Source organism: Myxocyprinus asiaticus, chromosome 4 (genome assembly GCF_019703515.2).
Source record: "Myxocyprinus asiaticus isolate MX2 ecotype Aquarium Trade chromosome 4, UBuf_Myxa_2, whole genome shotgun sequence".
NCBI classification, from domain to species: domain Eukaryota; kingdom Metazoa; phylum Chordata; class Actinopteri; order Cypriniformes; family Catostomidae; genus Myxocyprinus; species Myxocyprinus asiaticus.
The window spans coordinates 38400218-38427500 of NC_059347.1; the positions used below are offsets into that span (position 1 = coordinate 38400218).

At 37.7% G+C, this 27283-nt stretch overlaps 1 protein-coding gene across 3 annotated transcripts in view; it reads left to right on the plus strand.

Annotated features, from left to right (window-relative positions):
- LOC127440224 (protein FAM102A-like) overlaps positions 1 to 27283 on the plus strand; it is a 67322-nt gene that overhangs the window by 615 nt on the left and 39424 nt on the right. The window contains exons 2-3 of one of the 3 annotated variants that reach the window (XM_051696713.1): positions 55 to 151; positions 239 to 536. In XM_051696713.1, the coding sequence (XP_051552673.1) occupies positions 394 to 536 (143 nt within the window). In that variant the 5' untranslated portion in view covers positions 55 to 151; positions 239 to 393. Of the gene's footprint in view, positions 1 to 54; positions 152 to 238; positions 537 to 3496; positions 8429 to 27283 lie in introns of those variants that run through there. The other 2 variants (XM_051696712.1, XM_051696714.1) reach the window with 2 other exon arrangements.

A 27283-nucleotide genomic window follows, 5' to 3' on the forward strand; every position in this document is an offset into this window, starting at 1 on the left:
GCGTTGGGTTCACGTGTATTTTGCTCACACCTGTATATAATGGACTTCTTCAAGGTAACTCTCCTGGGAATGTGTTTAAATTTAGGAGAAACGTATCCTTCCCACTGGGCTGCACAGAGGAGAGGCAGACTGCCTTTACATTGGTTTTAGGGTAAGTTTTAAGGTATTTTCCCTGTATTCTCTACGTGTCTGTCTGAGCAGCATGAGTCTGATTTTCTCTGACTGTATTTCACTGTAGGTTTCTCTGGACATCTGAGTCTTCTCAGAGATGTTGAACCAAAACACATGCATTGACAAGGACTTCCAAGCACCAGATTAAAAAGAAGACGCATCCATCTCTTTGTATTTTTCTACCTCTGTCTTCATACAACCAAAGTCCAGTGTCAAAAGAACATGGCGTTTTTAATGAAAAAGAAGTTCAAGTTTCAAACACACTTCACTCTGGAGGAGCTCACGGCTGTGCCGTTTATCAACGGGATGCTCTTCTGCAAAATCAGATTGTTGGATGGAGGAGACTTTTCCATTTCTTCATCCAGGTAAGATTTGATGTAAACCTTGCAAAAATGTACTATATTAAGTAACCATATTTACTGCCAAAATACAGTTTTTACAGTTTTCCTTAGGGCAATCATTAAAACAATTCAATAAAATGTCCGATTCTTACACTGTTTGAAGTTAATCCCATATTAAATTAAAGGAATATTCCGGGTTCAATACAAGTTAAGAAAAATCGACAGTAGGGTTGCACGGTACACTGGTACTAATGAAATATCGCTATACCAAAACATTTAAAACTGTACGATATCATCTTGTTAATTTCGGTACCATATTAAAGTATGCTGACATTAGTCAAATGTAATGTAATGTGAGAGCTTTGATGAAATCAAAGACTATTTGAAAATAATAAAAAAACAGTCTTGATATGGCCAAGTGTGATCTTTAAACAGCAGAAGGATGTCATTTAATTAAATAATATACAGTCACATGCGCTGCGTGCCACAGAATGAATGAGAGGCTCCACTCTGCTCTGTCATCTCCTTCACACATGCAGGCGCGCGCGTGCACACACGCAACACACACACACTACTACTGCTTGATTTTCATGCAGTGTGTACAATAGTATCCAACTGCAGAGTGTTTAGTGTATAAGTGTCTGTGAACTCTTAAATTACCTTTTTCACTGGAGATTTCAGCTCGTGAGTCATGGGAAATTTGATTATAACAAAAACAGGAAGAACATCAAAGGTCTTTCAAAATAAAAGTCCCGCTGAAACTAGAGCTTAATTGGATGTGTGAAATTGAGGACATTACGACAGAAAAATATTACCACTGTATAAAAGTGTAATAATCAAAGTAGTAGCAATAATACTCATAATAACAATAATATCATATTAAATGGTTATATTACTAGTGTTAGTATCCGTAAGCAATATCACAAAAGCTGAATACTGGTACTGAATATCAGCATGTTGTGATTCAGCCAAGGCAGCCTCTGGTAATCAGATTGTTTTATTTAATGTTTTCATTAATACTGTAAAGCTCTGTTGTGCATCATTTTTTTTTTTTTTTTATGTATTTTTTTTTAACCAAAAATAATTATTTATAAATGATTATATTTTCATTTGTTTAAAGCTTTACAGTATGTATTTGATTTAAACACAATTTGATCATAAAATGTAATTAAAACATTTAACATGGAATGCAGAAAAATTTAAACAGAAAAGGTATCATTTTTATCTATAAGTCTTTATGCAGTTTTTTTTGTCAATTATATATTGTGTAATGTCATAAAAAATCTGAGTTAGTATTGATACCAAAGTACCAGGGCTGGTATCGTACCGAAGCCAAAATTTAGGTGTCGGAACAACCCTAATTGACAGCATTTGTGGCATAATGTTGATTACCACAAAAATTATTCAAATCGTCCCTCCTTTTCTTAAAAATAAAATAAAAGCAAAAATCGAGGTTATAGTGAGGCACTTACAATGGAAGTGAATGGGGCCAATTTTTTAGGGTTAAGGCAGAAATGTGAAGCTTATAATTTTAGAAAAGCATTTACATTAATTCTGCTGTTAAAATTCATGTATTATTTGAGCTGTAAAAGTGTTTAAATAAAAGTTTTACTGTCATTTTAGGGTTTGTTGACATTACATCATCATGGTAACAAAACTGTAAAATTGGCTATAACTTTAGTTTGTGATTTTTATCACACAAATCATTATATCATGCATATTGTTTATGTCTTGTGGTTATACCTTTGAAATAGTGAGTATTTTAATGTTTACGAAGTGGCCCCCATTCACTTCCATTATAAGTGCCTCACTGTCACCTAATTTTTTTTTAAAGCAAAGTAGGGACAAGTAAAAAAATTATTTTTGTGGTAATCAATAGTATGCTACAAATGCTGTCGATTAAGTTTAACTTGTTTTGAACCCGGAATATTCCTTTAAGAATTTACAGTAGATAGGTAGGTGACATGATATGTCAAGCAGTGCAGTGTGGCTTCACCTAAGACCATAAATGGTTTTTTTTTCTTTTTTTTTTCTAATTCTTGAATAAACATTATGAAACAGTTTGCATTCATTTTAATTGAGAGACTGCATTGAATATTTGTGCTTGGAAAAAGCTAAATCCTGATATTAACTTAAAGGTGCTATATGTAATTTTTTTACTGTACTAAATCATAAAATGACCATAATATGTAATTAGAGAATTAGGAAACATGCTAAGTTGAAATACTGGCTTCTCCAATAGCAATGCTACAGCCAATATATTCTACTTTGAAGTTTCCATTCCAGGCCAGAATTTCTGTTTATGTGTGGCCTGTGTGATCCCGCCCACTGCCCACTCACCAAAAGTATTTAGACACCGCCGGGTTGCCAGATTTGAGCAAGTTTGCAGGCAAACAACACTGCGTGCTGCAGCCATGGAATCCAGCAAACGAACTGGATCAGAGACAACAGATTCCACCCCACCTAAAAAGCCTCGCTATCCATCTAAAAACCACCATGAACAGAGGCGTAGTAAAACAAGGATAAATATTGGAGATGCCTTTGGAAGATGGAGTCCTTTAAAACGGATGCTGAGTTGGCTAATTTGCGTGTTCTCATTCTGGCAACCTGCATGAACTTCGGGTCTGGGGCGGGGCAGACAACTCTATAATATTTTGAATTTGGACTGCTGTACCCATTTCAAACGCTTGTTGTCAATCTTGCATATAGCACCTTTAATGCCCATGTTGTTTGTCAACTTCTCTCTACCAATACCTGAAGTGACAGGTATTTTGGTGGAAACAATGGTTGCCATGTTAAATGATTTTATAGAGAAGATGGTTGGGAGAAGAAATAAAGACTTTTTTATTGGTGTCTTTTAGTGTAGACTCTCTCTTGTTAATCTAAAAATGTAGATTAATACTCGTTTGAGATGTCATCTTTGGAGTAGGTTTCATGAGGAGCTCCACTTTAGACCATCAGTCCGCACCAAAGGTTTTATTTATTTATTTATTTGAGTCCATAAAATGCACTTAGAAGCCAACAAAGGTTGTAGGTCTCTTCACCAGCAGGTCTCCCATCAAAAGCCAAGATTTCTTTTCACAGTCAGGGTCAAACCATTATGCCATTCTTTTCGCTGTTTACACATGGTAAATTTGCTCTTTAAACACACAGACAGACTGAATTCCACAAAATTACATCCATTTTCATTGCATTAAGGTCAAATTTGATGATTTCTTTCATTCCTTGGTACAGGTAATTCTAAAATGGGGCTGCACTTTTTCTTTGGAATAAGATGATAACAATATAGCGCCTTTCACAACACACATCGTTTCAAAGCAGCTTTACAGAAGATCATGCATTAACAGAAAATGAAACTGTAATATCTGTAATGTCTTAGAGTCATCATTGTGTAATTTGATAAAATACAATTGTGAATTGAGTTTAAAAATAAGTAATTCAATAATAATTGTATTTATAACCCCAGTGAACAAGCCGAAGGCGACTGTGGCAAGGAACACAAAACTCCATAAGATGTTGGTTAATGGAGAAAAATAACCTTGGGAGAAACCAGGCTCACTGTGGGGGCCAGTTCCCCTCTGGCTAACATGATGAATATAATGCCAATATTACTTATGTATAGTGCAATTCATGGTATAAAATTATTAAGGGACAGTGTTTAAACAAAGGTTTTGTATGAACTGTAAGATTAATGACTAATGTCTCTGAAGTCCATTCTGGATTAACTGCAGAAGTTCACATAGATGCAATTGTCCTTGTTAGTTGGCTGATGAAGGATTTTGTTGGCAATTAATTGACAGTCTATGTATTCCATTTCAAGAGTGTAGTCCATCATTAGACCGAGGTGATGCGGGCAGAGATCAGTTAGGTGTATTGCAGTTCAACCTGGTTGGTAATTTCGGTGAGGTCTATCCTAAATCCAAGTTTCAAGCAATACTTTAGGGATACTTCAGGCATATGAAGTATCCCATGCCTTGTGGTTGGAGTTGGCATCAGTTCATTTTAATAGACTGAAGTGATGTTTGGCTGACACCGGCTGCTATTAGTTATCATCACTCAGCGACACGTAGCAGTGGAGTCCAACATGAAGCAGGAATGGAGCTGGATCCAACCGGTTCTGGTGACCTCAGGATAGGAGTCCCGAGGTTGAGACAGGGAAACAAATAAAATAATTTTAGCATAGATGCCATTCGATTTATTGCAGATTTATAGATCACGATCAATGTTTCTGGTTCCGGCAGACCTAACTAAAGCAGCCTAATTGTGAGTTGAAGGATAAATTAGGTGGATGCCTGGCTAAATAGATAAGTCTTTAGTCTAGACTTAAACTGAGTGAGTGTGTCTGCATCTCGAACAGTGTTAGGGAGACTTTTCCATAGTTTAGGAGCCAAATATGAAAAGGATCTACCTCCTTTTGTGGATTTTGATATTCTAGGAACTATTAACAGGCCAGAATTTTGCGATTGTAATGAACGTGATGGAATATAGCGTGGTAGAAGGTCACTGAAGTACTGCGGAGCTAGTCCATTCAAAGCTCTGTACGTAGTTAACAGAATTTTTAAATTAATATGAAATATAACAGGTAGCCAATGTAACGACGATAAAATGGGGCAAATATGATCATAATTCTTGGTTCTAGTCAGCACTCTGGCTGCGGCATTTTGAACCAACTGAAGTTTATTTATTGGTCTTGCTGGACATCCTCCCAGTAATGCATCACAATAATCTAGTCTTGAGGTCATGAACGCATTAATTAGTTTTTCGGCATCAGCAACAGAGAGCATGTGTCATAATTTAGCAATATTTCTTAGGTGGAAGAATGCTGTTCTACAAACATTGGTAATTTGATTTTCAAAGGACAGATTGGTATCAAATATAACACCTAAGTTCTTCACTGTTGAAGACTATGTAACAGTACATCCATCGAAAGTCAAATTATATTTTAGCGGCTTATTTTTAGAGGTTTTTGGTCCAATAATTAGTACCTCTGTTTTGTCGGAATTGAGTAGAAGGACATTTATGGCTATCCAATCTTTTATTTCATTGATACACTCTGCTAATTTGGGGAATTGTGAAATCTCATCAGGTTTTGAAAAAATATAAAGTTGGGTATCGTCGGCATAACAGTGGAAACTTATTCCAAGATTCCTGATAATATCTCCCAGGGGAAGCATATACAAGAGGAAAGCAGTGGCCCTAAAACTGATCCCTGTGGCACTCCATACTTTTGTTTGGTTTGACAACTCCTCATTTACATAGACAAAGTGGTAGCGGTCTGCTAAATAGGACCTAAACCATGCTAATGCAACTCCACAAATGCCAACATAATTCTTTAGCCTATTTCAGAGAATGTCGTGATCTATTGTGCCGAATGCAGCACTAAGATCTAAAAGCACTAGAAGTGAAATACAGCCGCGATCAGATGATAAGAGCAAGTAATTTGTTATTCTGATAAGTGCAGTCTTTGTACTGTGAGGCCTAAATCCTGACTGAAATTGTTCATATATATACTATTTCTCTGTAGAAATGGAACATATTTGGGAGGATACTACCTTTTCTAGCATTTTCGACATAAATGGAAGATTTGAAATCGGTCTATAATTAGCCAGATCTCCAGGATCAAGTTGTGGCTTCTTAATAAGCGGTTTGATAACTGCCATTTTAAAGTTTCTTGGGACATGTCCTAAGGATAGCGAGGAGTTAATAATATTAAGAAGAGGTTCTGAGATTACAGGGAATACTTCTTTTAAGAACTTGGTTGGTATTGGATCTAACATAGATGTTGTGACTTTTGATGTTTCGATAACTCGAAAACTTCGATAGGCTCTTCATGACCTATGACAGCGAAGGATTGAAGTTGCACGTGAGGGAAATTATGAGACACTGTTTTCTGAGGTACTGTGGCAGATGATTGCATAATTCCAATTTTATTTCTGATTATTTCAATTTTATCAGTAAAGAAATTCATGAAGTCATTACTCTTGTGCTGCGATGGAATATCTGGTTCTGTTGAGGCTTTATTCCTAACCAATTTAGCCACAGTACTGAATAAACACCTAGGATTGTTGTGGTTATTTTCTATGAGTTTGCTAAAATATGCTGACCTGGCAGCTTTTAGTGCCTGTCTGTAGCTACAGACACTATCCTTCCATGCACCGTGAAATACCTTTAATTTTGTATTCTTCCACTTGCGCTCCCGAGCTGCTCTCTTGAGAGCGTGAGTGTGATCATTGTACCATGCTGCAGGGTTTTTTCTAGAATTTTCTTTAATCGAAGGGGGGCGACACTATCAAGAGTGCTAGAGATGACTGTATTTATATTTTCTGTTATTTCATCAAGTTCTTCTAGGCTTTGGGATTTACTGAGTGTATGAGATAGATCTGGAAGATTATTAGTGAAGCTATCTTTAGTGGTCGAAAGAATAGTTCTACCTGAATGATAGCGTGGTGTAGATTGAGTAACATTAGCTGATCGCAGCATACAAGAGACGAGGTAATGACCCGAGATGTCATAGCTCTGCGGCAGAATTTCTATAGTATCAACATGAACTCCACATGACAGAATTAAATCTAGCGTATGATTATGGTGATGAGTTGGTCCTGTTACATTTTGTCTGACTCCAAGAGAGTTGAGAATATCGATAAATGCTAATCCCAATGTGTCATTTTCATTATCTATGTGAATGTTGAAGTCAATTAAAGCTCTATCTACAGTAAATACAAGATCTGATAAAAAAAGTTGCAAATTCACCAAGGAAATCAGAATAAGGCCTGGGTGATCTATATACTGTAGCAAGGGTAAAAGACAACAGAGTTTTTTTATTTATATCTGACAGTGTCACATTAAGCATTATTAGTTCAAAAGACTTAAATTTATATCCTGTCCTTTGAGTAACACCAAAAACTTCACTGTAAATTGTAGCAACACCTCCTGCTCAACCCTTCAGACGAAGCTCATGTTTATAGCAATAACCTGGGGGAGTAGATTCATTTAAACTAATAGTTTCTTCCAGTTTCAGTCAAAGAGAGCACATCCAAACTATGATCTGTAATTTAATTTACAATTAGTGCTTTGGTAGAAAGAGATCTAATGTTTAGTAGCCCTACCTTTTATATGTAAATTTTGTTTTGTTCAAGTTTAACCATAATAAAAAAGTTTCTGAGAAAAATGTAGTGAGAGTTTTGTTTTTGGTAGTTCGGGGAACAGACCCAATCTCTATATGATATCTAGGTGATACAGTCACTATATGTTGTAGTTTATGTGAACTGTGTGACGTCTCAAGGCAGCTAGCAGACGTTCGGATTAACCAGTTTGTCTGCTTCCTGACCTGGGCCCCAGTTAGTCAAATACTATCATCATTAAGACTATGAGCCAAATTACTAGAGAGGAGAGCGGCACCTTCCCTGGAGGGATGGAGTCTATCTCTCTTTAGCAGGTCAGGTCTACCCCAAAAACTCTTGCAATTGTCTATAAATCCTATTCTATTCTCCAGACACCACTTAGACATCCATCCATTCAGTGACACTAATCTACTCTAAACCTTGTCACCACGACGAGCAGGGAGGGGGCCAGAGCATATTACAGTTTCTGACATCGTTTTTGCAAATTCACACACCTCTTTAACATTATCTCTAGTGATTTCCGACTGGTGAAGCTGGACATCATTAGTGCCGACATGAATAACAATTTTAGAAAATTTATGTTTAGCATTAGCCAGCACTTGTAAATATGACAGATGCGCTGGCACCCACAATGCATTTAACAATAGTGGCTTGAGTCTCTATTTCCATGTTCCTTACATTAGAATCACCAGTAACAAGGGCTCTTTCAACATGATTCTCAGTGGGTGCATCACTGAGTGGGGAGAATCGATTGGAAACCCTAACAGGAATGGGAGAGTGGTGTCGCTTTGCTGAGTGAGTATGCCGCCGAGACGTTACCCAAATGCCCTGCTGCAGGGGCTCTATAGCCGTTAAAAGTGTGTGTGTTGCTTGTTGTACTGCCTGCATCCGAAACAGTATCTACTGTCTTCTCATTCTCACTGACCTCCACTAGTGTTCGGATATGTGTCTCTAACTCATTAACTTTCTCTGTCAGCCTGACTAATTCCTTACATTTATCACATGTGAATCCAGTCATTGCTGATGGAAGAGGCTATTGTAAACATGTGCAATGCAATGCAGGAAGAAATAACATGAGCAGATGCCATGACTTACCGCAGTTGTTTGTTGTTGTTGTTGTTGTTGGTTGTTCCTGAGCGGTGAGGGATTGAGATCGATGTGAATCCCTCACACAGTTGTTTGTTGTTATGGTTGTTCTTGATAAGCAGTGCTTTGAGATCGATGCAATAATCTGTGTAACAGAGGAGAAAAACGGGTGCGCGCTGTAAAATGCACGCAGGTTAATTGTGATAAATATAGAAAGCAGATACACATGTAAAATGCACGCAGTTGAATCGCGATAAGAGAATAATGCATGGGAAAAACTGATGGGGGAAAATCATTTGCTGTGTGCATTTCATCATTGTATGATCAAATTAAGGTTTTACACTATCCAAAACTCTCACAGTTTTGTAGCCATGTGATATGGTTGTTGAGAACACTGAAAACTAAGCTTTGACAATAGAATGTCCTCCAAAGAGCAAACAAAAAGCAATAACTCTGACACATTTTTGGACTCTAATCTATTTGTTCTGAAGTTGTTTTTAGTGGCATATGACTGGGGGTGGCGTATTGTATGGGCGCATAGACTAACGGTGCCAGGCACAGGGCACAGTGAGTGCTTGCAATGAGATGCCCTCTGCATTCACTCTGCACAATGCCTTGTGTGTCTAACATGAGGAGGCACGAGAGTGTTATGTCACAAATGTTCCAACATCACTGTCCCTTAGATGGACAGGTAGAGAGGGAGAGAAAGAGATTAGATTGGATAGAGGTTAGAACAAGTTGTGCATTAAAGTCAAGGGAGAAATAAATGAAAACTATAAGACCGGGAGAGAGATAGGAACTGGAAATGGAATGCAAGATTGATGTGGGTTATGCATGAAGGAGAGAAAGAGTGGAATAAGAGGGTGAGAGAGAGAAAACGAAACGCAAGACAGAGGCTTCAGTGATAGTCTAGACAGAGAGCTGTTTGTCTGACTAAGCCATGGTCCAGTTTCCCTCTGCCCTCCTCTCTCATTGTTTTTTTCTCAATCTCTCACATTTCTCCTTGCTTCTCCCCTTTTTATCAGTGTAGCTTGAGTTGATGGAGAGCTTGATTGATTAGAGTGAGCTCTCCAATTGCAGTGAACTAGTAGATATCCTAACGGAGGAGATCACAGATAGGTTCACAGTTTAGTTTACAGCTAGGTAACCAATAAGGTACAGTTCTCTTCATCAGGATGTTGCAGGTTTAAGGAATGTTCCAGGTCAATACAAATAAAGCTTAATTGACAGCATTTGTGGCAAAATGTTGTTTACCACAAAAAATTGTTTAGACTTGTCCCTCGTATAAAAAAATAAAAGAAATTGCAGAATAGTATGGCACTTGCAATGGGGATGAACGGGAATCAATAAACATTAAAATGCAGAGTTTTAAAAGTATAGCCAAAACACATATGTGGAAACATGATTTTAGTGTGATTAAATCGCTTACTAACCTTATCTAAGTGGTTATAGCCAATATTAAAACTTTGTTGCTGTGACGACTTGACGCCAGTAAACCCTGTAATCCCAGTATGGCTGTAACTAATGATTATATTGATAAGGCCAAGTTGACCCTCCAGTGGTTAAAGCAGAAAAAGGTGAAGGTTCTGCAGTGGCCAACACAGTCTCCTGACCTTAATATAATAGAGCCACTCTGGGGAGATCTCAAACGTGCGGTTCATGCAAGACGACCAAAGACTTTGCATGACCTGGAGGCATTTTGCCAAGACGAATGGGCAGCTATACCACCTGCAAGAATTTGGGGCCTCATAGACAACTATTACAAAAGACTGCACGCTGTCATTGATGCTAAAGGGGGCAATACACAGTATTAAGAACTAAGGGTATGCAGACTTTTGAACATGGGTCATTTCATTTTTTCTTTGTTGCTATGTTTTGTTTTATGATTGTGCCATTCTGTTATAACCTACAGTTGAATATGAATCCCATAAGAAATAAAAGAAATGTGTTTTGCCTGCTCAATCATGTTTTCTTTAAAAATGGTACATATATTACCAATTCTCCAAGGGTATGCAAACTTTTTTGCACAACTGTAAGTGTTTTCACTTGATTATACTTCTGCGAGTGCAGTAAAGACAAAATATACTTATATTCAAGATCTATTCTCTAGGGGGCCTGGCTAGCTCAGTGGTAAAATACGCTGGCTACCACCCCTGGAGTTCACTAGATCAAATCCCAGGGTGTGCTGAGTGACTCCAGCCAGGTCTCCTAAGCAACCAAATTGGCCCAGTTGCTAGGAAGGGTAGAGTCACATGGGGTAACCTCCTCATGGTCGCTATAATGTGGTTCTCGCTCAGTGGGGCACGTAGTGAGTTGAGCGTGGTTGCCGTTGGTGGATGGCGTGAAGCCTCCACACATGCCATGTCTCCGTGGCAACGCGCTCAACAAGCCACGTGATCAGATGCGTGGGTTGACGGTCTTAGACGCGGAGGCAACTGGGATTCGTCCTCCGCCACCCGGACTGAGGCGAATCATTACGCGACCACGAGGACTTAGAGCGCATTGTGAATTGGGCATTCCAAATTGAAAAAAAAAAAAAAATCTATTCTCTAAAAGCAAGTCTAAATATCTTATATGCTGCTTCTCAGGTGAATGCATCTTTTATTTTAATGTTTTAAAATATTTGTATTTTTAATATTATAGTCAACATTCTCAGATAACAATTCTTTCCTCTGTGGTATAGCTGCAAAAGAAAATGTATGTTGTTTTAAAAGAGTTTTAGAAATTTATATTGGAAAACAAGCCAAAGCAAAAACAAATTAAAAATGTATTTTGTTGCAGTGTATAATGGGGTGAAGACTACCTCTCTCACCTTTCTGTTCACTTCAATCCATCTTTAACTCACCAAAAAACAAACTCTTATTAATAAAGCTGCATATTGCCAATTTTCTTCACAATAAGAAATGCACAGTGACACTTATATTATGATTCAGTAAATTGCCAGCCATCACGTTATAATCTAGCTGCATTAAGCGCGCGCTCGAGGAATGAGCGTACCCGCGACAGAGTGCGCATCAGCCGGGTGCAGTTTCAATCTCTTCCTCCTTAGATCAGGACACTTCATGTGACTCATAGAAGAGGTGCTGACTGCACAGAAAAATGCCAGTTTTGGAGGTTGTACTTATTTACATGATCTGCTTCCATATTATTTGAACTTTATAAAAGCAATAACGCATTAAATAGAACTGCATTAAAGATGTAACGTGGGGATGTTTCCTTTAAAAACGCTCAACACGCAAGTTTGCTTCAGTGGAGCAGCAGCTCCAGCTCCACTTATTCCACGAGAGTGCTTCTGTATTTATTTATTTTGTATTTTTGCATTATAATTCCCTCATATTTTGCAATCTACATCACCTGAAGCTGTTTGGAATGTAAGGAGTGAATCTGGACTGTGAGCTATGTATTTCTTCTTCTCCTCAGTCAGGCGCGAACTGCAGTGCTGCTCTCATGCATCATCATTAGAGTTTAATGTGATCTCATGTTACGTTAAATGAGATCAAACGACTATTCGACAATGGAAATTTTGTCTACAATTTTTTTTTATTGTCAACGTTGTTGAAAATGTTGACTAATCGTTTCAGCCCTAAATCCCAGTAAGCAATTTTATCACACTAATATCATTTTTCCATGTATAACGTTTATGTCTTGTGACTGTACTTTTGAAACAGTCTGTTTTTGAATGTTTATAGACTGGCCCCTTTCACTTCCGTAGTAATTGCCTTTCTGAAACTCCTTTTTTTGCCTTATGTATACAGGTGCATCTCAATAAATTAGAATGTCGTGCAAAAGTTCATTTATTTCAGTAATTCAACTCAAATTGTGAAACTCGTGTATTAAATAAATTCAATGCACACAGACTGAAGTAGTTTAAGTCTTTGGTTCTTTTAATTGTGATGATTTTGGCTCACATTTAACAAAAACCCACCAATTCACTATCTCAAAAAATTAGAATATGGTGACATGCCAATCAGCTAATCAGCTCAAAACACCTGCAAAGGTTTCCTTAGCCTTCAAAATGGTCTCTCAGTTTGGTTCACTAGGCTACACAATCATGGGGAAGACTGCTGATCTGACAGTTGTCCAGAAGACAGTCATTGACACCCTTCACAAGGAGGGTAAGCCACAAACATTCATTGCCAAAGAAGCTGGCTGTTCACAGAGTGCTGTATCCAAGCATGTTAACAGAAAGTTGAGTGGAAGGAAAAAGTGTGGAAGAAAAAGATGCACAACCAACCGAGAGAACCGCAGCCTTATGATTGTCAAGCAAAATCGATTCAAGAATTTGGGTGAACTTCACAAGGAATGGACTGAGGCTGGGGTCAAGGCATCAAGAGCCACCACACACAGACATGTCAAGGAATTTGGCAACAGTTGTCGTATTCGTCTTAAGCCACTCCTGAACCACAGACAATGTCAGAGGCGTCTTACCTGGGCTAAGGAGAAGAAGAACTGGACTGTTGCCCAGTGGTCCAAAGTCCTCTTTTCAGATGAGATCAAGTTTTGTATTTCATTTGGAAACCAAGGTCCTAGAGTCTGGAGGAAGGGTGGATAAGCTCATAGCCCAAGTTGCTTGAAGTCCAGTGTTAAGTTTCCACAGTCTGTGATGATTTGGGTTGCAATGTCATCTGCTGGTGTTGGTCCATTGTGTTTTTTGAAAACCAAAGTCACTGCACCCGTTTACCAAGAAATTTGGAGCACTTCATGCTTCCTTCTGCTGACCAGCTTTTTAAAGATGCTGATTTCATTTTCCAGCAGGATTTGGCACCTGCCCACACTGCCAAAAGCACCAACAGTTGGTTAAATGACCATGGTGTTGGTGTGCTTGACTGGCCAGCAAACTCACCAGACCTGAACCCCATAGAGAATCTATGGGGTATTGTCAAGAGGAAAATGAGAAACAAGAGACCAAAAAATGCAGATGAGCTGAAGGCCACTGTCAAAGAAACCTGGGCTTCCATACCACCTCAGCAGTGCCACAAACTGATCACCTCCATGCCACGCTGAATTGAGGCAGTAATTAAAGCAAAAGGAGCCCATACCAAGTATTGAGTACATATACAGTAAATGAACATACTTTCCTGAAGGCCAACAATTCACTAAAAATGTTTTTTTTTTATTGGTCTTATGATGTATTCTAATTTTTTGAGATAATGAATTGGTGGGTTTTTGTTAAATGTGAGCCAAAATCATCACAATTAAAAGAACCAAAGACTTAAACTACTTCAGTCTGTGTGCACTGAATTTATTTAATACACGAGTTTCACAATTTGAGTTGAATTACTGAAATAAATGAACTTTTCCACGACATTCTAATTTATTGAGATGCACCTGTATATATATATATTTATATAATGTGTGTATGTGTATGTGTGTGTGTGTGTGTGTGTGTGTGTGTGTGATTTTTTTTTTTTAAGAAACGAGGGACAAGTCAGAAATAATTTCTGTGGTAATCAACATTATGCCACAAAAATCAATCGATCTTAACTTGCACCAAACTGCACATTCGATACCTAAATGTGCAATTAAACATCTGATCGGTGAGCTTCTTTTGTTGTTATGTTAATGATTTGATAGCTACATTTGATTATTTTAAAATTAAATTATTTTTAAAGATTTATGCATTTCAATTTCCTAAAAAAAAATCCATCAAATTGAATTGAGTAATCTTTAAAAAAAAAAAAAAAGTTAAAAAAAAATATATATATATATATATATATAAGTTTTATTAATTTAATTTTGATAAAAATTACACTAATAAATTTGATGAATTTTGTTATGAAATTGAAATGCGAAAATCTTAATATGTTAAAAAAATCTGAGTGTGGAAGAGGCCATCAAATATATCAATTAGCTCCCTCTGTCTTAACGGTCAAGTTTTCAAATTGGTCCCCTGGGAAAAGACTGTTAAATTGCAAATTTGTTGGATTTGCCTTCATTAATGAGGTTAGATGTGACAGATTTACAGATTTGCAATTTATGAATAAATATCAATGGTTGTTAGTCTACAAGAACCAATATTAAACATGTTATACAGCATCAGTATAGCATTACTATCATTGTTTATGATCTTGCCTCTTTAAGCTAATTTTGGACTCGTTCTGCAGCTTTTCTTCTATTTTGTTTGGATTCGGTCTGGGAGAAATTGGATCAACATGATGATAAAATTTCCTCTGAGGTGGTTGAGGATGTAAACACAAAAGTTATTTCTTTCCTGGGGCTGTCCAGGCTTGCTGAGCGGACAGAGGGCAGTGGAGCATGAAGGAAAGGAGAGTGCTGATATGACTGCTTTTTAATGGTTGGCCTGCACTGAGGCAGGCACATGCAGTTATAAATCCCATTAAGATATTAAAAAACACTATAGGTGGAATGCATCAACTTATCACCCAGTAGAGAGACAGATATAAACCGTTATCGCTGCCGATGGCTGGCCATCAATTTTTTTTTAATTTTTTTTTTTATTTGTGATTAGAACCTGAACCCTAATGGATTTTGCTGAAAGGTTGTAGTGTGAACAACACATCATTCTTGTTGTGGATTTTCCTAAACCGTGTCATTATTGTGGTTCATGGTGATAGAGGTTCTAGGAGCAGTGGTTGCTAAGGAAACTGTTATGTGTGAATGAGTGTGGGTGTGCCCTACCCTCTTGATTTATGTCAGTTTGTGATAAAATTGCTTATGTAATTTTAATCATTGTAGGCAAGCTGCTCTGTTTCTTACTGTTCTGTTCCTCTGCTTTTGACAGACATCTTCAGCCTTTGATTTCGCACAGGTTTACTTCTGCACATGCATTACACTGTAGACTTTAGAAATTGGGTCTATTATACCACAAATAGCCTCTTTGAAGGAACAGAGCATGTAAAATAGCCATTGGAAATAAATGTCTTTATACTGGTGATAGACAAGTTGATTAATAAGCCAAAATTTGGGGGCCTGGGTAGCTCAGCAAGTAAAGACTCTTGACTACCACACCTGGAGTCGCAAGTTCAAATCCAGGGCATGCTGAGTGACTCCAGTCAGGCTTCCTAAGCAACCAATTGGCCCGGTTGCCAGGGTGGGTAGAGTCAAGTTGGGTTAACCTCCTCGTGGTCACTATAATGTGGTTCTTGCTTTTGGTTGGGCACGTGGTGAGTTGTGCATTGATGCCACGGAGAATAGCATGAGCCTCCACACTCGCTAAGTCTCTGCGGTAACGCGCTCAACAAGCCACGTGATAAGATGCGTGGATTGACTGTCTCAGATGTGGAGGCAACTGAGATTAATCCTCCGCCACCCAGATTGAGGCGAGTCACTACGCCACCACGAGGACCTAGAGCACATTGGGAATTGGGCATACTAAATTGGGGAGAAAACGGAGAACCCTCTCCCCCCCAAAAAAAATGTGGTCAGCATTAGGCAATAACTTTACCCGTTTGACTGTTAATAGAAGTTGTTGTACCCCTTGTGCCTGTTCCAAAATCTGCTGACCAACTTGTTAATTGATAATGCACATTTTCTAGATTTTGGGATTTTTGGTAGTGATCAATTGGTGTTATGTTTTTTTTTTTTAATTTTTTATTTTATTTTTTATAATACAGATTATATATATCATGCAGTTTATTATGATAGAAATTACATGTTCAGAAAATGTTAAAAAATTAGATGAACTTTTAATTAGCATAAGATTAACTCTATAATGGTCGATAACGCTTATTTAAAAAATACAAAATATCAGCTGATTAATCGGGCTCTGCAATATGTTGGTTGACCACTAATTATCTGCCTGTTTGGCTGATTAACAGAAGTTACCCTTCTATCAGTTCCAAAATCTACAGACAGCTTTTTCATTGTATAATGAACATTGTTTTGTTTTTAAATTTTGGAGAAAATTATTTGTTATAATGGCATTATAACGGCCATCGGCCACCTTAATCTCTAATGGCATCAGCCATTGTAAAATCCATGTTGATGTCGATGACTACGTTATACAACCATTTTTATTTGTAATCATTTGATGCTGGTTTGCATTTTTTAATGAACAGAAAGAACAGGGCTAAACAGAGCATCCAGAGTCGTTTTCTGCTCAGTGTGGGTTAGACCATATCGGCTTTGATAAAACGAGCAGAACCTCATTCCTGAGATTCCACTGGAAGAGTTACACCCCAGAAGAGACTCACTGATGATACTAATGGACAATGTGAGATTATGAAAACAAATCATTGCTTTTATCATTGGCTAGAACCCATTCATGTTCTTTCATGACTGTTTGAGTTCAGTTTCTTAGCAACAGAGTAACAGAGTATCAAATTAAACCTTTCAGCTCTTGGAAGAATTAACACCAATTGTGCTGCACAAGTTAATATGAATTGTGAGGCACTTTATGTATATATCACACACACGAACACACATCCTTAAAGATTCTTATGCAAACGCACACCCTTCAAGGGCAAGTAAGTTAAGATAAAGGGGTAAAATGTGTTCCATACCTTTTCTAATCCTGTGTGTGTGTTTTTGTGTGTGTGTGTTGTTTGTGAGATATGACTGAGTGAATGGCTAGTAAATCATCTCTGGTTAAATCAAAATAAGAGCCCAATTGACCCTTCGCTAAGCCCCGCCTTAAAAGCGCATCTGACCAATCCTGTCTTAGCAACTGTTGCTCTGCCGCCATTACTCTGACACGCATTTGCTATTTTCCAATGACAGCCTAGATTTTTTTTTTTTAAATCTTTACATAAATCCAGAGAAGGGCATGGATTAAACTGTGTCAGCCCTCATTCCCAAATGAACATATAACATCTGCAATGACACCTACATTTGCTCCTAGGTAAATTAAAGCCAATAACTGAACGTTAACTCATTTATGTATTGATTCAAGTCATAGTAAAAACGATAGTACAAACAGTTCACAGCATCAAAATAAATGTGTTTTATGAGATGTTATAAAAAGCTCTGTTCACTTATGCTACTGTTATTGGATGTGTAATCGCTCTTAAATGAAGTTTGCCTTATTTCTGATACATAGTCTCCACAGTTTTTTTATGAAGTTACGGTGTAATTTAACAGTTTATTTGACAAAAAACTTAAATATGTATTACAATGCCACTCTTCATACCAGCCCACTTAAAAATATCATCCATTCCAAAAACTGCATCTTCACTGCAATCTCCCATTCATTCTAATGGGGAGTTCTGCAGAGTTTGTCAGAGCAAGCAACGGTAACCAAGGGGGGCGGAGTTAACGAAGGGTCAATAAGCAGGATTTAGGCTGCAAGTCGGTTATGGTAGACTAGTGTTTTCAACTAACTGATAAGGCTTTCTCGGGCTGTTTTTCTGGATTTCTCACACACAGAGAGACACCTTTATATATCAATTACATTTATATGATATGTTATATGTCTCATCTGAAATCCCAGTTGCTGCTTATTCATTTCAATTGCCCCTGTTGACCAGCTGGGCATAGTGGTAATATAAAGTGCTTATATCTCGCAACAATGCACAAACAAACACACAAACCCAAACAAACTCATAACACACGCAAAACGCACCCATCAATGCTAATTAAAAAAGCATTGCAGATTATATTTACACTCTCACATTTTCACACTAAATGGTGTCTTATTTGCATTATGATGTCAAGAATGGCGATTCTCTCTCTTGCACATCTTATTTTAATTTTTCTTAGCACAAAGATGTTGATTGACTTTGAGCAGTGCATCAAACACACTTGGATGTACACATGCAGTTACATTTTAAATCTGTCCATGAAGATCCTGTAATCAGGGTGTTGCAGAGGGCATCTAAAGTTCAGTGCTTATGGTGACTAGTTCAGTTACTGCCATATGCTGCTGCCACTGCTATTGGGCTGCTTGCACAGCACACTCAGACAGAGGGACAAGGGTCTCGTCCTGTCCAGGCCAGCATGTCATTGGGCTGCAACTGCTCAGTGAGATAGCAGCTGAGATTGAAAGCAGTGCACCTGCACTCAGCGGGGGCAAACTGAGCCACTAAACAGCCTTCTGTAAACACTCGAGGCAACAGATTGCTGGAAACCAAACAGATGTAGATAAATAGTTTGGGCATCATGGAAGTAAACAACTGGACTTTGCACTTTATGTCCCCCTTTGGATGTCGGCTACTGTTTTACAGAGATCGCTTATTACAGTGACATTTATGACTGGTGCTTTCTAAGGCATGTAACTTATGTGCACTATTACTTTTCTAATCATGTTATTTTCTTCTGGCAAATTATAAAATAGGATAAAAAAAATCACATTGACTGAGGTAGCCGAGACATTTTTAGAGACCTGTACAGTATGCAACCACCTAATATCCACTCAGAACAGTCTAACAAACACCTAGCAGAGGTGAGTTTTATATGGGCAAACACCACTCATATTTTCTTCAGAAGAAGTAAAATCTTGTTCTGATTTAAGCCTGGTTTATACTTTGGAAGAAGCCAAACTTTTTTCTGTTGGGCGAACAAACGCACCCTGACGAACGAAGCTGGCGTTTATAGCGCGGCGTCATTTTAAAATTAGTTTGTTTAGGGTGATGTCATGGTGTTTAATGTACTGTTACAGCCACAATTAAAGCCAATAATGCAGGTTTTTCTGTGGACCACCGCTTTTAGCACTGTGCCGCTTCTTTGCTTTATTAAACTTGTCACGGCCCCTTCCACTTTTAAAAACTCCAATCTCTCTACTCATTTGCTGTGGCCACACTGTCTTTGTGGAGTCTGTGTTGCAAATCATGTAAAAAAGGATACTTCCACACAATCTCTGAGAGATGGGCTTTCAGTGTTATCCATTTAAGCGACAGTAAAAAGGTAACAACACCTCAGCTGGCACATGCAATTGTAAATAAAAAATGTCACGTTCAAACCACACCCACGATTTTAACCAATCATCAATGCTCTTCGACAAGCCGAGTTCTCCTAGGTCAAGAATTTCAGAGATCTACGTGAACAGGAGAAATATCACCAAATTAACACATTGTCAGAACATAAACGTCACTGTATTTCATCATTTTTAGGCAAACTAAGCGAAGCCTGTTCGCCTAGTAAGTATAAATTAGCCTTTACAGGTGTTTTTTTTTTTTTTTAATCCATACACACTCAAACATACTGAAATAATCTTCCTTTATATTATTTCTCTCTCTCTCTCTCTCTCTCTCTCTCTTTTTTTCCTTAAAAAACACAATTACAAACACAAATGTGCCAACACCATCATTATTTACCCATGCATCTTCTTTAGTTGTGCACCTGAGTTTATTGTTCCTTTTCAACAAGTGGCTAAAACTCAGAGACGGTTTAGTAGAAGGTTGTTGTTTTGATTCATGAAAGGCGCAAGTGGTAAAATGTGTATTTTTTTTAAAATATATAATGTTTATTTGAAAGAAATATAAAAAATGCAAGGTCAGACATCTATCCTATCTTTTCAGTAATCCTGGTCATCGCTATCCCTAAAAAAATCCTCACTTCATCTTCATCTCACTTCAGTCACCTAGGGTGGGCGATCTTCCCAAAAAATCATATCACGAACTTATAACACATAATCACGATCCACGATCTGAATCACGATCTTCCCAATTTTGAGATGTACTATAGAGAATATCCAGACTGGTACAAGCCTATGGATTTATCTATTTGTACAATTTATAACACAACATTGAATTAAAGAATCAGTTGTCAAAATGGTCATTAAATGGCCTGAGTTTAACTTTATTTTAAATATTAAAGTTGTAATCAGCAGTCAATAGATAAACATTAAATAACACCAGATCTTGAAGTACTCAGAAATTGCAGTAATAAAATATAAACAACACAAAGATGGGCACATTTCAAATTCTGAAAAATAAACATTCTGTTACTTCAAGTGGCAATCAGCAGCCAATAGATAATATTATATAAAATAACAGATTTTTCAAGTACTCAGAACTCAAAGTGAAAAAAATTGCAGCAGTAAAATGTAAACAACACAAAGGTGTGCAATTTTCTAATTCTAAAAAAATAAAAATTCTGTTTCAACTTCAAGTGGCAATCAGCAGCCAATAGATAATATTATATAAATAAGACTTTAAGTACTCAGAACTCGAATTTAAAATAGTAGTTAAATGTACTTTAAAAAAAATTATTCAGACTGTTTCACAGTTATATTTTAACAGCACTGCACTGCTATTGAAATTAACAGAAATATAATAAAACTGAAAGAGTTTAATAAAGACTTAACAGGAATGATGAGATAGAAAAGGGTGTAGAATCAAATGTCAGATATCGATACCTTTCATTTTGAATATAAATTCAAAAGGTACAAACAACTTCACTATGCTATCACAACTAAAATATTTGAGGCAATTTGTTACATTTCCTAAACATGGAAGATTAGGTTGACCCCTCTTTGTGATATTCTGGTTGGACAGAATTACAGATTTTTTGCAAGGAAAATCAACTGATCCACTTTATGGGGTTTCAGAGTAGCCCTTTGGCATGTGACAATGTTGCAACCTGTGCTAAATAGTCTTTCTGATGGTGCACTGGTTGCTGGGATACAAAGGTACTTTTTTGCCAGGTGTGCAACCCGTGGAAAGATTGCCTGGTGTGTTTTCCACCATTCCAAAGGATCAAACTCGCTGTCAGCTTCAGGTATTGAGAGGTATGATGCCAGTTCTGCCTCAATTAACTCTTTCAAAGCAGGCACCGAAGTTGGGCTTGTGGCTGCTGAGGTACTGGGTACTTTGAGAAGGCTACCTAGAGTTTTGGTCTTTTTTTTGGCTGGCCCCTCAGATTCAGTGCTTTGTGACGCAACAGACACTATTGGTTGAGATGCTGCCGACAGAAGGACTTCCAGCTCAGTAATAGCTCGAGATTTGATGTGCTCGTTTTTTTTTTTTTTTTCATTCTCGTAGTGCAGCTTAAATCTTGGGTCAAGAAGAGACGCCATGTCCAGGAGGTCATCTGTTGTCAGGTCACTGTACTATTCACTGAGGTACTTGGTGATGGTTTCCTTTATCTTCTTTGTTAAGTTAGTGTCCTCAGCATCCACACTCAAGATATTCATTTTCAGAAGATGTAACACAGGCTTTAAGTAAGAAACACTCACGTAGTCCTCACCTGACGGTGCATCTGTGAAATCTTTGAGTGGGCTGAGGGCCTTCTTCACTGACTCCAAAACATCAATATCCTGCCATGTTAGTGCAAGGTGTCTTGCTTTCTTATCAGCTTTCAAAACCTGTGAAATGGCAGCTTCCTGTTCAAGGACTCTTTCAACCATCTTGAGTCGGGACCCCCATCGTGTTGGAGACTCTGTTATTAGCTTCTGCTGAGGCAGGTTGAGCTCGAGTTGTGCCTTCATTAGATCTCTCTGCTTTTTCCAGCTGAAGGAGAAAGCGCTCACAATTTTTTTGCATAGTGATGTGGCACGCTCAATCCGTGTATCCTTTGCACTTTTTTCTGTGAAAGGGGGAAACAAATGGACAATTAAAACAAGTTCAGACCATCATAACTCATGAACAAAAGATAAACAGAACTGTTGTCTCTTGAGCAATTTAATAAATATTTTGTTATATAAAATATATAATGTTGTAACTTAAGACCACTTGAGTTATTTTAAATTACAAAGAAAAAAATGTGATCTTATCTTGATCATATATTTATATTATTAATTAGTATTTTTACATTTAGCTAAGGCTATTTTGCATTTCTCACCCATGGCTAGATGCAGTCTGTGGCCAAAGAACGGCAGGCGAGTCCAGTTGTTGAGCTGCAAGGCCTTCACCATATTTGTACCACTGTCTGTTGTCATGCAGGACATTTGTTCTTCACTTAGGCTCCAAGATTCTAGTGCATCCTTCAGGTCATGAGCAATTAGCTCCCCAGTGTGGTCTTCAGGGCAGTAGTTTGTTTGAAGACATGCACTCTTTAGCTTCCAGTAATCATCAGTAAAATGGATGGTTAGACTCGGGTACGGCTCAGCTGTAAGACTGGACCATAAGTCACTCGTTGTTGCAAAAAATTCTCCATGCTTTATTTCTGCAGTGATCCTCTGTCGGCATTCACTATACATATGGGGAATGGCGGTATTAGAAAAATATTTGCGACTTGGCAAGTCATACCGTGTTTCTAAATTGTGGATCAGCCTTTTAAATCCCACGTTTTTCACAGATTTGAATGGCACCATATCCTTAGCTAAGTAGAATGTGACCACCTCCGTCACCTCTTTCCATTGTTTGCTGCTTTTGTCATATTTTTTCGACTGCTCTAATGTGTCGGTCAGTGATAACTTTATGTTTTGGGACCTCGTGAGAGGGGTTGTACTGACCTGAGTGAAACACCCTCGGCATGTTCCTTCGGATGCTTCCTTTTCAGGTGGTTGAATAGATTTGTCATATTACCTGCGGAAGAGCTGACCGTTACCCGACAAAGTTTACAGATAACTTTTCTCTGAGAAATGTCTGACTGTGCATAGCCAAACCACTGCCACACAACTGATGTTGAGTCTTTTTTCGGCACCAGCTCCTCATCCGCCATGCTGCTAGTTCATGTTGAATTTTTTTTCTAATATGTCACCACGCATGAAAGACACATGATAGAGACACGTGGTATAATTTGGCCAATCAGCACAACCATCTTGTAGGCAGTCATTGTTTTAGTTTTAACATTATTATGAGGACATAAAAGATCGCAATCTCTACGATTCACTTGAAAAGTAGATCGTGGACATCTTCGGGATCGATCACGATATAAAATCATCAGAACGCCCACCTCTACAATCACCTCACGTTTTTATTTTTTCTCTCCATCTCATTTACTTATGTGGTCATGAGTCTATGGTCTTATTATGAAAAAAAAGGAAGAAAGGGGAAGACCGATAAAAATGTGAGTGCCATCTGGAATTGAGTTCCACACAGAAGTAGGCTAAATGAAGTCCAGAAGGAACAGAAGAGTGGAGAGATGGATGGAAATGAGGAGAGGCTCTACTTTACAAAACATTACAGGCCCTTTCCCTTTATCACTTAGTGCTTTTTAGGAGAGCATTTTGTTTGTTTTTAGACAAACTTCAATTATTACTCACACTACCTTACACTACATATCTGTCTGTAAGTGTATATGATCACATTTTTACACTGTTTAAAGAGTTACGCTCTCATAGCTCTTTCACAGCTATCTTATGCTCCCTGGTTTTGCATAGTCGCAGGTTTACTGGGCTCAAAGTTCAGTTGTCAGGTGTTTCAGGATTTCACAGATAGAGCTTAACTAAGAATGTCCAGTTTTTCCACTTTGATTACCTCCCTCCCTTTTTAACCCCTTTGTTTTTTTCTCAGTACTACTGACAGACACTCTAGTGCATGCGACTCTCCACACTTTATGACAGCTTAATAAACACATCTCCCATCCACCCCATGAGTCCATGGCTCTTATCATGTTCAGCTCTTAAATTTTCAGTCAGCCTGTTTAAAACTTTGTCAAACACTCAAAACCCTAAAACATGATCTCTGGCATATGTCTACACCTTTTACAAAGTAACCTTATTTAAATTACAAGCCTTGATATTGTATAGCCTACTATTATTTTAATGTTACCACACTAGCCAACTGCTTTGTTTTTTGTAAGCTTAGGGCAAAGCTCATACAAAATGTACAGTCCTGAACTGGATGATACATGATATTGTTACCATTCTGGTGATTGTAGTACATTCCTTTATTCATTTTAGTGTCAGATTCTTTATATCAGTGTACTTGGATAGCCATTTTTAACTATAGTGTAGTAAGGCTGGGCGATATGGCTTCAGAAATTATATCTCGATATTTTTTAGCAAATTTACAATATTCAATTATATATCTCAATAAATATGTTTTTGCTCTGAAATAGCATAAAAGTGTTTGTTTGTTTTTTAAATCAGAGGAACCATCATTTCAACTAAACAGCCATTGAAGCAAAGTAGAATTAAAATTCCGAAGGCATTAAATAAAACTCTATATAAAAATGATGAAGGCATGTTTCCCACATTTTTTCACTGAATTACCACAAGGGTGAGAAAAATGTAATCATTTTCATTGATTTGCACGTTTATGCTTATATTTAACATACAATCATATATAGGAGCTTAATAAAAATCGTATTTACCTTCATATATTTTTAATAAAATGTTTTTCTTTGTGAATGAACAGGGTGTGCAGAAACCAGATGAATATTGCATAGTACTAAATTATTACTGTGGATCCCAATCAAGTTTAATATTATAATATATAATACTGAATTATTATTATTTTCAGGATAAGATTTGTTAAAGATAAATTAATGTATTTCTGTCCTATTTACCTCACCCTAACCTGGGGTTTTTATTTTGACACTGCAAGTGCAGTCATATTTATTTCACCTTCACCAGGAGCTTTTATTATGAAACGGAAAGTACAGTTTGACAGTTAATAGTTTGGCATCTTGTGAACCGCTGTCAAACTCTCCTTTAGTGTTCCGCATTTGTAGATTTGTATAATAACTTTATAGCGGTTACTAATGTTGGGAACTTTAACCTGCAGTGCTTCACAATGCAGGTGAACTGCACTAAAACACCATATCGAGTCCAACACGATATTGTTGAATTTTATATCATCAGCAAATTTATTGCGATTATATCGTGGATATTCTATGTATCACCCAGCCCTATAGTGTAGCTCTAGTGGTATGTTGGTGTGTCTGTGGAACTAATACTAATTTGAAAGATTTTGATTATTTTAAATGAATGCATGCACCATCAAAGCACAGCGCAGGCATCTGGATATTTCATCATTCACACTGAGCCTCAATCAAAGCCTTTGTTCAGGGAGTACCTGCCAAAATATGAAGAAAACTCCACAGGTAAATAATGACTGACATTAAGCTGGCTGCCAGTAATGTTCTGGCAGTTTTTTTTTATTTATTTATTGCTGCTGATTTTATTGGCCTGACTTCTGAAGTGCCTATTTCTTCATCTTATATTTGCATTCTGGCTCTGAGACACTGAAGGGAAGAAATTACAAGAGTGTACCCCACTGCGCAACTAGAAGCAGGATGTTTTGTTTAAATGTCTTCTTTCACGTTCGGTTCTCTATACAGATTTTGTTTCCATGTCTGTTTAGATTTGCCTTTTTCTTGCTCCCAATGATGAATTTTGTGGTTTTATTTCTTTCTGCATGTTAAGGCGGTAATCTTTGTGCTTTATCTTGTTTTTATTCTTTTATCCATTGCTATCCACTTCAGATGCATTTGATGTCATATACAACGACTGTGCTCTGATTGCTATCTAAGAGCGGCAAATCCGCTGTGCTACTCAGAATTTGGTCTGTGCAACAAAAACATTCATGGACGAGCATAGAGAGCTCTTAAGATCAAAGGTCAAATTCTTTTAAAGGCATGAAATCGGCCGCTGCTCTTCAGGGTTGGTCTGCTCAATTCCTCTTTACCATTGAGTCATTATCTCAACCCGCCAACTTGACTCCTCCTGCAGCCGATCATAGACGCATGTTAGCTTGTACCTGGATTTATGTGCATATGTTACGTGAATACTGAGCCTTTGCAAAGTACACACATGTGCCATTAAAGTTGAAGTGTGTGATTTCTCCACCACTGGTCACCAAATAGAGCTGCATAATAATTATGGTTTTCAAAGAGGTTTCTGGAACACTTCCCCTCAGTCAGACCCGCCTAAAACTCAAGCCATTGGTTTAGCAGTGTTCCTGTGTTGGGCTGCTCATACAAACAGCAATATTTTGAAAGTGCTACATTGCCACAGTAGCTGTGTTTTTTTTCCAAGTTGCGTTTTTGATTTATGCAAAAAAACATAATATCGTACAATGTGTGAATAAATCCGCATTTCCATGCCATATCACCAAAAGAACAAATTCATAATTTCCAGAGAAATTGTAGCCACTGTGACTCCTTTATTTGCGGTTTAGACCACACTGACAAAACACTGTAAAGAACTTTCTCATGTCTAAGAGCGAAAGCATGTCATGTTCTGGAAGTGCTTTGTGTGTACGTTACTCCATCCTTATGACTTTACCGTTCAGATCTAGAATATACATTTGTCAAAAGTGTCAACAAACCTGCTTTTCGGCACAGTTCAAGTTTGTATTCAACTTGTTTGCTCTGCAAACTCTTTGCAGACTTAGGATTTTCTTGAAACTTATTTCAGGATGACTAGAGCAACATTTCAGATGCTATGACTGGTCCACTGGTTAGTCCAGTTATGAACAAGTTATTAATAATAATCAACCAGTTGCTTAAAGTACAAACTGTCTGTATCTGTCAACCCCACACTCCCATTTTGAGCAGCACTGCTCTTCTCTCCACCCCTTCATTTTCTTAGTTGTTTTTCTTTTTGGGTCTCTCCCTGTTTTAGTCAGCTGAGAGAGCCTGAGTCCATCCCGCTCCAACCACAAACACGTGAAAAAGAGAGGAAGGGAAAATTGGCCTACATAGGCCATGGTGATATCAAGAAAAATGTGACTAACATCTGGAAACACTGAATGTCTCTCTGGTTGCTATAAAGATGGAGAGTTGATTTAAATGTTTAAATATTCCAGATTTCAATTTGGTCTAGTAACTCTGAACATA